The sequence below is a fragment of the Leptinotarsa decemlineata genome, unplaced genomic scaffold (genome assembly GCF_025532065.1).
Source record: "Leptinotarsa decemlineata unplaced genomic scaffold, Ldec_3_MD MMD2_tig00001973_RagTag_RagTag, whole genome shotgun sequence".
NCBI lineage: Eukaryota > Metazoa > Arthropoda > Insecta > Coleoptera > Chrysomelidae > Leptinotarsa > Leptinotarsa decemlineata.
Genome location: NW_027412572.1, coordinates 2,051,433 through 2,064,839, shown reverse-complemented (window position 1 = coordinate 2,064,839; position 13,407 = coordinate 2,051,433). Strand labels below are relative to the sequence as shown.

The 13,407-nt window shown below is 35.3% G+C and overlaps 1 protein-coding gene across 1 annotated transcript in view; it reads left to right on the top strand.

The window, feature by feature from the left end:
• The window catches only part of LOC111516415 (pickpocket protein 28), a 55,686-nt gene that overhangs the window by 40,805 nt on the left and 1,474 nt on the right, over nt 1-13,407 (top strand). Inside the window, exons 9-11 of the mRNA XM_074176648.1 lie at nt 1,760-1,847; nt 7,798-7,944; nt 11,048-11,139. Of these exons, the coding sequence (XP_074032749.1) occupies nt 1,760-1,847; nt 7,798-7,944; nt 11,048-11,139 (327 nt within the window). The remainder of the gene's footprint in view (nt 1-1,759; nt 1,848-7,797; nt 7,945-11,047; nt 11,140-13,407) is intronic.

Genomic DNA, 13,407 nt, shown 5'->3' with positions numbered 1-13,407 from the left:
AGTTATAGTCAGCACCATAGCCAACAATATTGGAGAAATAGTACACCACTGACTTGTTGTTGTAGTATTTTTTTTTGGCCATCAACTGAAAATACAACTTTTTCGTCTCTAGTGTTTTCTTCATATTTAGCTTCGTTTTTAAGAAAAAAAAAATTGAAGCCACTTGGCAAATCATGAGCACCTGCTTTAGAGACAGACCAGCTGCATATCAATGCAAGTCAGAGTTGCCAACTAGCAGTGATTCCATCATGAATAATTCCACTAACGCTGAAATGGCTGACATGCACTTCATTTATGGATCGATAAATGGAAATGGGGAAGAAACACGGGAAATTTACCAGGACAGATATCTTTTCAGAGTAATTCCATGTTCTAAAACATTTAGAACGCTACATGCAAGATTATGTAAAACTGGGAGTTTCAATAATAATGCAGATGGTGGAAAACCAGAAACTGTAACAACGCCTGAACTAGAATAAGCTATACTTGATGTGATAGAAGATGATTCTTCAAATAGTACCAAGAACATGGCACCGCAGCTGGAAGTCAGCCCAAAAACCATATGGACAGTTCTAAAAAAAATCTCCTATACCCATACACATTCAGCTGGTTCAAGCTCTACTGCCTCAGGATTTTCACCCAAGATTAATGTTTTGCAAGTGGATGATTCATACGACGGCACACAATAATAATTTTTTAACCAAATATTTTATTTACAGACGAAGCAAATTTTTCACGAAATGATATCATGAACTTTCACAATGACCATTTTTGGGCCCAACGAAAATCTCAAGGTACCGGTATTTATAAGAGATAACGGTGGTTTCAGTGTTCTTGCTCGTCAGCATCTCGACATTACCTACCCTAATCGCTGGATTGGACGTGCAGGACCCCAAAATTGAAAAATTCGTAGTCCTGATATGAATCTTCTAGATTTTTATTCATGTGGTTAGGAGATTATAAAACTCCTATACATTCGAATTTGAAATTAAATCAAATAAATACCATCCATGACTATAATACAAGACAAGCAAAAAAACTACTAGTTAAATCATATCACTCAAAACTTGGGGGGAAATCAATATTTCATTTAGGAGTTAAAATATATAATAATCTTCCAGAGAAACTAAAAATGAATCGAAAAACAAAATTCAAATCGGAATTGAAAAAGTTTCAGCTTTCTTCCTTTAATTGAAATTCTGATCTCCATATTACATTTTTTTGTTTTTAATTACCATTATAATTCAGAAATGTATATATTTTTATATGTATGTGTGTGTATATGTAAATATGTATGTATATATGTATATTTGTGTTTGTATTTATGTGTATATGTAACTGATATTTAATATTGAAATAATTTATTCAATCATTATTTTAAATTTTATCCCTGTTATACACATTCTTGTTTCTTGGGATCAATAAAGATTATTATTATTATTATTATTAATTTCAATCTAATTCTGACCAAATGAACGGCTTATTACAAAAAACTGTAGCAAATTTCAACCAAATCGGTGTAAGGATATCTATATTTCATTAATACCATTTTTTTTTAACTTCAACGTCCTGTACCTGAAAAACAAAGCAGCTCCGGACATATTATGTTCATAGAAACTTTTTTCTTGAACCGACCCAACAAATAACCCTCAGAAGTTTCGTACCGTACTTAGGAAACACCCTGTATCTGTATTCTGGTTCTCTCTATTGATCCACAAATTCTACTCATGGCATGATAATGATTTTACAACTTTTTCAGGAAACAAATCTATTAAAGCATGTGGAAAGACTGACACGAAATGTGTAAATACGGCAAAGGAAAATTTGGAAAGAAGCTATGGAAATGGGTAAGATAATACCACACAAGCTACAATAATCTTAATGTAAAATGAAGGTCGAAAATTGAAAAAAAAACAAGTACAAAACTCACTGTCAATGAGGTCAGTCATGACACAAATGATGGCCAAAGTTATACAAATGAAACATGTCAATGTTGATGAAGTAATAGAAAATGTCTTGAAATATTGGAAAATAATTGCTTTCTATCTGTTTCTTCGTGTCATCTTCGTTTTCATCAGGTTGGAGCCCAGCTCCCTTACCCTTGTAGCTGAGTTTTTGTCAGAGAGACAAATAGGTTTCGTAACTAAGGAGATGTTGGCGGTATGAAATTCCTCAGACATCAGTACCTCCCTTCACGGTGTACCCCTACCTGGCTGGGGTGGAAGGGATGAAAAAAATTGTTCATCCGTTAACGGGGGACATAGGGGCCTCATTCTACAGTGTCGGGGCCTTTTATATCGGGAGGGGTAGTCTACAACATAATCTATAGCTTCCCCAACTAAAGGATTTTCGTGAGTTTCCGCGCTATCGCGGAACCAGCGAGGTACCAGCGCTCGAGGTCGTCCAATGCACGTTTCTATCTGTTTTTTTTTATTGACTTTTTTGAGTATTTTTCCTCCCAGAATCTGAAAATTATAAAAATTATAGGTACCTATTGTTTCACATTTCAAAACTCCTTTGACATCTATCGAAGAAGTTGAGAAATAAAAAAAATCATCAAAGAAAAAACCGCACATACACTTTGATATTGTCTAAAGTCTATCCAAATCCAAGATAGAGTTAAACAAAACAAAACCGAAGCGTGATGTTCACGTGTTCGCCCAGTGTCAGATGGAAAGGGCAGCGTTCATTGGTGAATTCGCCTTCTTGGTACGAGTTCGGTACCAGCACAGGGTTGTAATCAGTCGTTTGCGTGTTTGTGTGGCGTGCGTTATGGTATATTGTTTAAAATTGTTTTCCAAAATGTCCAGTACAGACACTGCTGATGACACTGTGAGCTATCCTCTGAGTCCAGCCAGGAAACGATCCAAAAAAGGACATTTGAGGGTTGAGATGAAAGAAGTGATTTTAAATGTGTTCAAGAAAGAGATGGAAGAAATTGAGACATCGACTGTCGACGAAGTCGTATCGAAAGTTTCCGATAAAATTGGAGTGTGTTGCGCTTTGATTTACAATACAAATACATATACAAATCAGAATCGTCAAACCATTATAAAATCAATAGATGATGCTGATAAACATGCAATCAGGAGGAAAGTGCATGAGTACTTTTTCAGAAATGAAATACCCACGATAGACAAAGTACTCACAGAAATAAATGAAGATGTTTTATTGTCAAGTTTTAAGCGGTCAACATTCCATAAAGTATTGAAACTTTTGAATTTTGTATGGAAAAAATGAGGGCGCAATAGTTTATTATTGGATAGAGAGGAAATTGTGTTATGGAGGAGAGAGTATTTGACCAAAATTAAATATTATAGGGAACAACAGAGAACAATTTATTATAATTAAACCTGGGTTAATGCTGGTCATACTACCCCTAAAGTATGGGTCGATGAAACTGTGACCTCATCTAGTAGGGCCTTTCTAGATGGACTATCCACCGGATTAACAAATCCATCAGGTAAACTTATATTTATATTAAGACCTGCCTCAATCTCAATATATGAAAAGTAACCCTCGCATCTGTTTTAATTACTTACATACCTCTTCATAATTTCAGGTAAAGGAAAACGGCTTATTATTTATCACATCGGCAATGAGAATGGGTCTGTTGCTGAAGGGCTGTGGTGTTTCGAGTCGAAAAAAACTGGAGATTATCACGAAGAAATGAACGGTGAATCTTTCGAACAGTGGTTTTTCAAAGTTCTACCCCATCTGGAGGATAATGCTGTGATTGTAATGGACAATGCACCTGATCATTCGCGACGGTTAGAGAAGATTCCGACAACGTCTTCAAAGAAGGTTGAAATCCAAAATTGGCTGCGATCTAAGAATATTAGCTTTGAAGATTCAATGTTAAGAGTACAGCTACTAAAAATTGTCAAGGAGCGCAAGCTTGAATACCAAAAATATATAGTCGATGAGATGGCAGCAGGCCAAAACAAAATTGTCCTTCGCCGGCCTCCATAGTGGTATGGAGGTAGGCGAAGCTCAATCCCATCGAGTTAATGTGGGCGGATGTGAAGAATTTTGTAGCGCAGCATAACACCACGTTAAAATTTGCAGATCTCAAAGTACGTTTTGATGAGGCTTTGAAAAGAGTTACAGCGGAGAAATGGGAGAAGTGTGTTCGGCATGTGATATCGGAAGTCGAGACAAAGATGTGGAAGTTTGATAACATAATAGAGGCACAAATCGAGCCACTAATAATTCAGATTGGTGAGGATGACACTACTGATGAAGAGACAAATTCATCCAGTTGAATAATTTTGATTATTATTCCTTTTGATTTTACATCAAATGAAAATTATCAATAAGGAAATAATTACGTCTCTTTTCATATAATGCTTGAGTGCGCTGTGAAAAATCCAATGAAAATCTTTTTATATTACACATATTATCTGCATTTTTCCCGTTAAACTGCAAAACTTCTGCATTTCACTCGTTATTATAAAAAAGTTTTTCTAAGTATGATATAGCATTTGCGATCAACAAGATGTTGGTTCTGAATACGACCCTGGCCAATTCTTGGGATTTTCATTATCACGTGCGTAGGGGATGTCAATGTTTACATCCACTCTATCTTGGACTTGAATTTGCTTTAATTCTGTAGACAGAGGCAGATTTTAACTTCCCAAAAGTTCAGATAAGTATTGTATAATTTCTTAGCTCTTTTTATCGATTGGCAAAATCACTAAATAGGAAAAGTTAATCATAAATAATACATTGATAGATGTAGCCGCTACTACGTGGTAGGAAATCATAATGAAGAAAAGAGAAATGACACTCTCTATGTTTTTTACCACTTTTATTTGTAACTAACGTTACTGCAGTTTCGTTCTATAAGGACATTTTCAAACTTATACATTGAACTCTCTTTAAAATGTCCGTATAGTACGAAACTGCAGTAACGTAAGTTACAAGTAAAAGTGGTAAAATGCATAGAAAGTTTCATTTCTCTTTTCTTCATCATAAATAATACTTTTTTTGTGAAAAATACTTTGAATTTAAACAGTAAACTGAAAACTTTACCATTCTTACACGTGTATAAAGTTCTACATTACATTCTTCATAGTTTTTCAGAATTTGGAAGGTAAAATGCCCAAAGAAGGTCCTTCTCAAAAAATGACCACTGAATTTTACGAATTTTTTTTTATTTCTGACCGGGATATTATAAGCTTATATCGTCATAGTTACGCTATCAATAAAGAGGGTCATAACTCCCTTGGGACATTATAGATTTCATAATTCTCTCTACCTTTCACAAGTAAAAATAAATAGAAATGAAAACTGAACCATATTTTATTTATTCACGTCATTACAAATAATAAATGTACAATTTTGAAATGTTCCCTGAAAATTACTTCCGCCACTGGAAACAATTTCTTCTTTTGTATGGCTGGAGCTTCTGTTCACTACAGTCGAGGTACCTGCCTCTTCTGATGACAAAGTAGACAACATACGCGCCGTTTTATTTCTCAATTCGATGCTATCCTCCAAATACCCCTCCGCCACCGTGGAACTTTTCCAACCTCCGTGTCTTTTTAAGTTAGTCATAGTTGCTCCTGCATTGGCTAGAGCAGTAGCAGAAGTGCGACGAAGGCAATGTCCCGTATAGGAAGATGAGTTTGGCAATCCTAAATACATTGCGATTTTGCTGGGGATTTTCCCAAACATGTTTTTTCCAATTGGCTAAGATGTACATTTATTTTGTCGGAAGCTCAAAAAAAATCGTTCAATACCTTTAGGACGCAAAGACATATAAAGTCTTAATAAAGGCAAAGCGGAGAACTCTTTTTCATCCACAACTGTAAATTTCTTCGATACACCAGTTTTACTTTCCGGTACGTTCACTACCATAACGGAATCCCGGTCCTCTATATCCGATATCTTCATATTCAAAAGTTCCTGACTTCTGCATCCTCCAAAATAACCCATAATCAAAACAACCTATAACAAAAAAAAAGGAAATAAATACACACAAAAAGGAAAATAAGAAAAAAATTACCTTATGCAATAAATGAATATCATTAGGAGCGTCCTTTAGGAATCTGATAACATCTTTAGGAGATAAAACAGCAGACTTTTTCGGCTTATAACTCTTACTCTTCCGTTTCAAAAAAGCCTGTAGTTCATTGAACTTGGTGATATCTCGTTTCTCATGTATAGTCACCATCGATTTTAGCATTGACCATTTAGTCCATAAAGAATTCGGACTATACGTTTTTGACTGAAACGAATAAACACAATTACTACCAAATCTACCGAAAAACATAGAAAATTCCTTACCAGTTCTTGAAAATATGCCAGAAATGCAGTTTCAGTGACATCTTTTGGCATAACATTTTTCCGTGTCAGCCAGTCCAGATATATCTTGTATTCTTTTTGGTATACGGCTTCACTTTTCGATGGAATTAATGATTCTCTTGCTTGTTCAGCTTTTCTCAAAATATCCTCCATTATATTTGGGGTAGAAAACACGTTTTCACCGCAAACACAGCTTGTTAACAAAGTTCTGTTTATAAACAAGTAACATAGCAACAACCTAGCAACAAGAAAACTCTACTATAATCAACGGTACCTGATTCAAATATACCGGGAAGGTAATGAATTGGTACATTTTTCCGTTTCAAAAATGAACAAAATTTTAATAAAATCGGTCAGAAATAAAATTATCTATGTACCACGGGAATTAATGAGCCTTAATAACCTCAGGCAATTGCTGTCCCTCGGGCCAGGAGCCCTCGGGACGCAAACTTTGCCATCGGTAATTAAGGCCCTCCTAACTCCCTTGATACATAAATAACTATTTTTCTATTCCGTTTGTATTCTAAACATTCGTAATGGAATCCCAAACATATAACCCTTTCATTTAAACAAGATTCCGTTGGCTGGGATCTAACCAAATAAGCGAATGAATGTCATTATGATGTCATCGATGACATAATCAGATCAACTGCTTGACGTTTGTTTATTATTTTAAATCTTAATCCCAGTTTCTTTACCCAATTCTGAAGAAATTTGTCACAGCAGCTCACGTTATCGCCGGAAGTATTCAATTTCTTCCTTAGGATTTCAGTAGTAGGAATCTCAGTTTTTTTCAATGATTTTATTAGATGAACATCTAAAGATTTTGGTAATCCCGTATTACATCGTGTCTTGCGTTTATAAGGTTTGTTTTTAACTATTTTCGTACAGTTGAGAAAGGAATTTCGGTCAAATCTGATGTTGTTTGTAATAGTCTGTTTCCCCCGAAACCAAACTTGAGATGTAGATTCCTATATACATTGAAACATACTCTCCGTGTTTCAGTATTCAAATGCATCCGAATCTTAATCACTGGTATCTCTTTTTCACATTGGAATCACTACACTTTTCATCGCTGTTGTTGCAATTAAACCATCCGCTTGGAGTTTGAAGTCGTAATTTTGAAATTACGAGAATAGAGTCGAGATTTTGAGTTCCAAAAAGTCGTAATTTAGAGTTTGAAGTTGCAATTTCGAGATTTAAATTCGAATTTCGAGTTTCAAAGTCTTAATTTCCAAGAAACAAATAATAAAAATATGTAGCTCCTTTGCTTCCGTAAATTCCGCCCTATTTAGAGCAAAATTAAAACTCAAATGAATATGATGTTCCCAATGATGCGCTGAATTTTCAGGAATTATGCAGAATTAGGAGATTATGAGGCCAGTGACTTTGGCCTTTGATAAAATCCATAAAATCCAAACATAAATACTTGGTTTCGTGGTAAAATTAGAAGGACAAACGTTATACGAGTACCTATATTATTTTCAGTTCAAGTTGTAACTGTCTGCCTGGATGCTTCGAGCTGGTTTTCAAAGAGAATAAATCATACGGAAGACTTTCAGCTGCTTTTAACAACACATGGATCAATACTACTGCAATGAATGAATCTGTGAGAGATTTCACGAAATATTTCACGTAAGTATTGATAACATTGGAATATTTTGCAACATTGTTTCATTCGCACTGAAATAGAAATCGGTAAAGCTGATATTAAGAACCAAAAACTCATAACTACAGTTCCAAAAACATGAGATCTATGCGGAATCTTTCACTCAAGCTGCCGATCTTAAAAAAAACCCACACTCAAATATTTCGGTTTTATCATTGTCCGAAGCTATACAGGCTGATTCACGGTGGATGGCACATTAGACGTTTCTGGTGGACCAGACAACGGATCACTTTGAAAATTTAATGGAGGGCATATTCGGACATTCTCTAGCCAACTAAAATATTTTCGACAATGCGGTGTTGCCGCTTCTATTAGAAAGCAGTAGCAACTTTGATTTTTCAAATGGAACACTCTGTATATAATATTATTTTTGGAATCTCCAACAATTGCCCGACAACTTTTCTTGATAATTCCCTATACCTATCTGTTACCGTTTTCGAAATAAAAATTAATTTCAATTTTTTTCTTCGAAAATCATGACTTCTAAAAATGCCGATATCTTTTAGTAAGAAGTACTATGATATCGAAATTTGGTTTGGAGTTAGGTGATATTCGGACACTTCCCACACGTCAGCCTAATCTCCGTTACTTCAATACAGGGTGGTAAAAAAATACAGTTTTTTCGTTTGCTTGAAAAAGTTGCTGAAATTTGATTATTTTGAATGAAACACCCTGTATATTATTGAAAATTCGGAAAGCTGCTGAAATTTGCTTTCTTTCTATGTATATCATACCTATACCTAACTAGTCAAGTTTCGGACTTATGAACATTTATTTGTGAAAATGTCCCTTCAGAATGGTATTTCCATTCGGTATTTGGTAAGCAGGCCATGATTACTATTTGACAGTAGCGTTGTGACATTCTCCTAATAATATCGACATTTTCGTCACTTCAGAAGTTGCAAATACCTTCAAAACGATGGAACAAAACTATTCAAACGAAGTTCTTATGAATTTGTTTATTATTTTTGGACAGTGTGACAAAATTATCAGCAGAACATGTAGAAAGTTCAATGAAATGTATCCGAATCTACCGCCAATGAACCTCAAGAAATTTATACGAATTCAGAACAATTTCAATATGTTTGGATAAACTTTAAAAAAGCACCAAGAAACTTGAAATTGGAAATATTGATATGAATAATTATAAAAAAGTAAAACAATCATGTGGAATATTTCAAAATATGTTAGAATCGCTGGCCGTTCACTTCCAAGCACTTTAAAATGCGGGTGTTGACTGCTTTCGTGGTGGCAGATCTGATTTCATTGGGATCCAAATCTTCAAATGTTTGGGCAATCCTTTCTAACAATTCATCTCTCGAACGCACGGGTATTTTGTAAACTTTTTCTTTAAACATTCCCCACAAATAAAAATCTAATGGATTAAGATCGGGTGATCTCGCTGGCCAATTCCATGGTCCCAAGCGCCTCATCCACCGATCGTCAAATAATCTATCCAGTTCTGCGCTCACTTCTCTTGTGCAATGTGCAGGAGCTCCGTCTAGTTGGTACCAACAGTTTCGATAATCTTCGAGTGGCAGATTATCCACGAAACTGTCTACAGTATTCTCCAAAATATTCAGGTAGCTTCTGGATGTTAATGACTCCTCGTATATCACGTACCTCAATTTGTTGTCCATCAACATGCAGAAGACATTAAAACTAAATTTTTCTTGAAATTCGGCTTCGTTTGTGACGTGAGGATTTTCACTGGACCAATAATGACGATTTTTTCTATTGAAAATCCCTTCTCTCGAAAATTTCGATTCATCAGTCCAAATAATTTTATTTAAAAAAAGTGGATCTTCTTGAATCCGTGTCAACAACATTTCACAAAATTCTACTCTCTGTTGAGGATCTTGAGGCTTCATTGCTTGAATTTTGGTGAATTTATAATCATGCATTTTATGTCTTCGCAAGATTCTTTGAACCGATGAATATTTTATACCCAAACCTTCTTCAGCACTTCTTATCGATGACTCGGGAAATGCGTGAAAATATGCTAAGACATTAATCTGGTTGTCTTCGAAAGTTACGGGTCGAGGCAAGTTTCTTGGTGCTTTTAAAGTTGATCCAAACATATTGAAATTGTTCTGAATTCGTATAAATTTCTTAAGGTTCATTGGCGGTAGATTCGGATACATTTCATTGAACTTTCTACATGTTCTGCTGATAATTTTGTCACACTGTCCAAAAATAATAAACAAATTCATAAGAACTTCGTTTGAATAGTTTTGTTACATCGTTTTGAAGGTATTTGCAACTTCTGAAGTGACGAAAATGTCGATATTTTTAGGAGAATGTCACAACGCTACTGTCAAATAGTAATCATGGCCTGCTTACCAAATACCGAATGGAAATACCATTCTGAAGGGACATTTTCACAAATAAATGTTCATAAGTCCGAAACTTGACTAGTTAGGTATAGGTATGATATACATAGAAAGAAAGCAAATTTCAGCAGCTTTCCGAATTTTCAATAATATACAGGGTGTTTCATTCAAAATAATCAAATTTCAGCCACTTTTTCAAGCAAACGAAAAAACTGTATTTTTTTACCACCCTGTATTGAAGTAACGGAGATTAGGCTGACGTGTGGGAAGTGTCCAAGTATCACCTAACTCCAAACCAAATTTCGATATCATAGTACTTCTTACTAAAAGATATCGGCATTTTTAGAAGTCATGATTTTCGAAGAAAAAAATTGAAATTAATTTTTATTTTGAAAACGGTAACAGATAGGTATAGGGAAATATCAAGAAAAGTTGTCGGGCAATTGTTGGAGATTCCAAAAATGATATTATATACAGAGTGTTCCATTTGAAAAATCAAAGTTGCTACTGCTTTCTAATAGAAGCGGCAACACCGCATTGTCGAAAACATTTTAGTTGGCTAGAGAATGTCCGAATATGCCCTCCATTAAATTTTCAAAGTGATCCGTTGTCTGGTTCACCAGAAACGTCTAATGTGCCATCCACCGTGAATCAGCCTGTATTTTGAGGCTGTAACAGCATATATGTAGTTTTGTTTAGTCTACCTGATCAAATAGTATAGAAAAATATTTTTCAGAGAAAATATGGCTGTTGGACATTTTTTCTTCCCTGCTTCGAAATTCACAAAGCAAATCAAGAGTGAACTATATGGATTCACGGAAATTCTTTGTAAGTATCTGATTCATTTTCAATGTGATTCGTCACAAAAGAGTGGAATATAAATGGATAGAATATGGGTTTTATATGTTCTGACAAAATTATATTTTTCACAAGCACTTTTCCAACTTATCTAGAAACAAACCATGTAATTGATACTGTTACGATATTTACTTGGGGTTCGTTTATAAAACAACAACACTAATAATACTTAGACAACTTTTATTCACTTAATACACAACTGCTGCACTGATTATAATTCACTTAGAATACTCGCTTGCTTGAGACTTCGAACACTCCCTTACTACTCTCTCTCTCTCTCTCTCTCTCTGCCGAAGGAACTCGCTCTTTCATAGTAAGATCGATGCATCTAGAATTTCTAGAAATTCCATATCCATCGCGATGTTTCGCTCTCAAGATCGACGTTGGAAGTTGGAATTCTTTGATCGGGACTTTTCCAGTTACCGCGCGTGTGACGTCATGCTCAGGTAGAGGTTCCTTCGTCGAATTGGGTGACTGTAGTCAGCTGCGGCGTTAGGGATTTTGTAACAATACCTCTCATGTGCGGAGAATGGTTCGAGGAATTTCGAATTGTGTTGAAGAATTTGATTGTGAAACTGAGGAATTTCATAATTTTTCATTGGCAACGATGTCTTAGAGAGAACGACATTAATCGAAATACACACATACGTATGTCGATTTCAATCTATCAACATAATATTATACTAGAAGCGTGAAATTCTTTAATGTCTCCCCCCTTTTATTTTCTGAACGGGTCAACTAAGAAAATTGAAGTTTGGGATAATGAAATTAATGCATGAATACTTCATTTTGAAGTGAAATTGACAGATGAAATTTTCAAGGTGACCACTGAGCCACTGAAAACAAATTAAATGGAAAAGCGGGTGTAGTGTCACATCGTTTTGAAGCTCCTGACAAATGCTTCACAACCCTAGAATATAATGTCAATATCTTCAACTACTACAAAATGGCGGAACTTTTAATAATTGCCTGAATACATTTGACATTTAACTACATAATATGAGGTAATAAGCTTGAGGTCAGTTCAGAAGATGCTCGAAATGGTTGCTTTGAACTTCTTGACATATGAACAGCCTATCTGATATTTCACGCCGAACATTTTCGAACACAGTAACGTCAACATCTCTACAAATATTTATTATTCTCTGCCGTATATCCAATATTGAAGCGTGGTCAGTTTCGTACACCTTTTGCTTCAAATAGCCCCATAAAAAAATCCAAAGGTCTCAAATCTGGCGAGCGGGCTGGCCATTCTGTAGGACCTCGACGGCCAATCCAACGAACAGGAAAAGTAGTATCCAAATAGTTTCTTACTTGCCTGGAGTGATGTGGTGGTGCTCCATCTTATTGAAATACAATATCCATATCGAATTCATTAGGATTCGCTTCGATCATTTCGGTGATGAGAGGGTCAACAGTAGTTTCCCGCATATTCAATTACAGTTCCTCTGTTAAATTTTGATCAATAAATAGAGGTCCTACAATATGGTTTCCCAATATTCCTATCCAAACGTTAATTTTTTCTGGATATTGGGTATGTGTTTCCCGGAAAACGTGAGGGTTGGTGTCACTCCAATAACGACAATTTTGTCTGTGAACATTGTCGTTGAAAAAATGTACATTCGTCATAGATAGGATGCCTTGCAATGGTTTTCTTCATGATGGTGTACCATTTTAATTTTGTATGGATGATACCTATTCCTCTTCAAAAGTCTCCACACAGTAGAAGGAGACACCTTACAAACATTCGCGATGGAAAAGTAGACTGTTCAGGATTTACTGCCATCTCACCAATTATTATTTGCACTTGCTGTTCTTCAGGAATGGACGGATGACCTGGGGGCTTTTTGGTTATGTACACTACTGGTAGTTGTGAATTTGGATACAAGGTCCCTTAAATATTTTCTACAGATAGGACGATTCGGGAGACGTTCATTGAAAATCATTTCGGTCTCGTAAAAGTTACGCGTGGTACCGTAAATAAAAATCGCTTCAATATTTTCTTCAAATGGACGAGAATTGACCATTTTAGAGATTGTTGACGTGGTACCTTTCTACTAGTAAAACCGAAAACTAAATAAGATTGTTCTAATTGAACAATGATGTTCATTGTTGTACTGACATTTTTTGTCGTTTTTATAAATGAAAAATAAATTAACAAACCTTATCGGGTTGTTGGAATTGCCATATGGCAGATAAAAAGAAATATTGATAATAATGTGTTTGTCACCAGGAAAT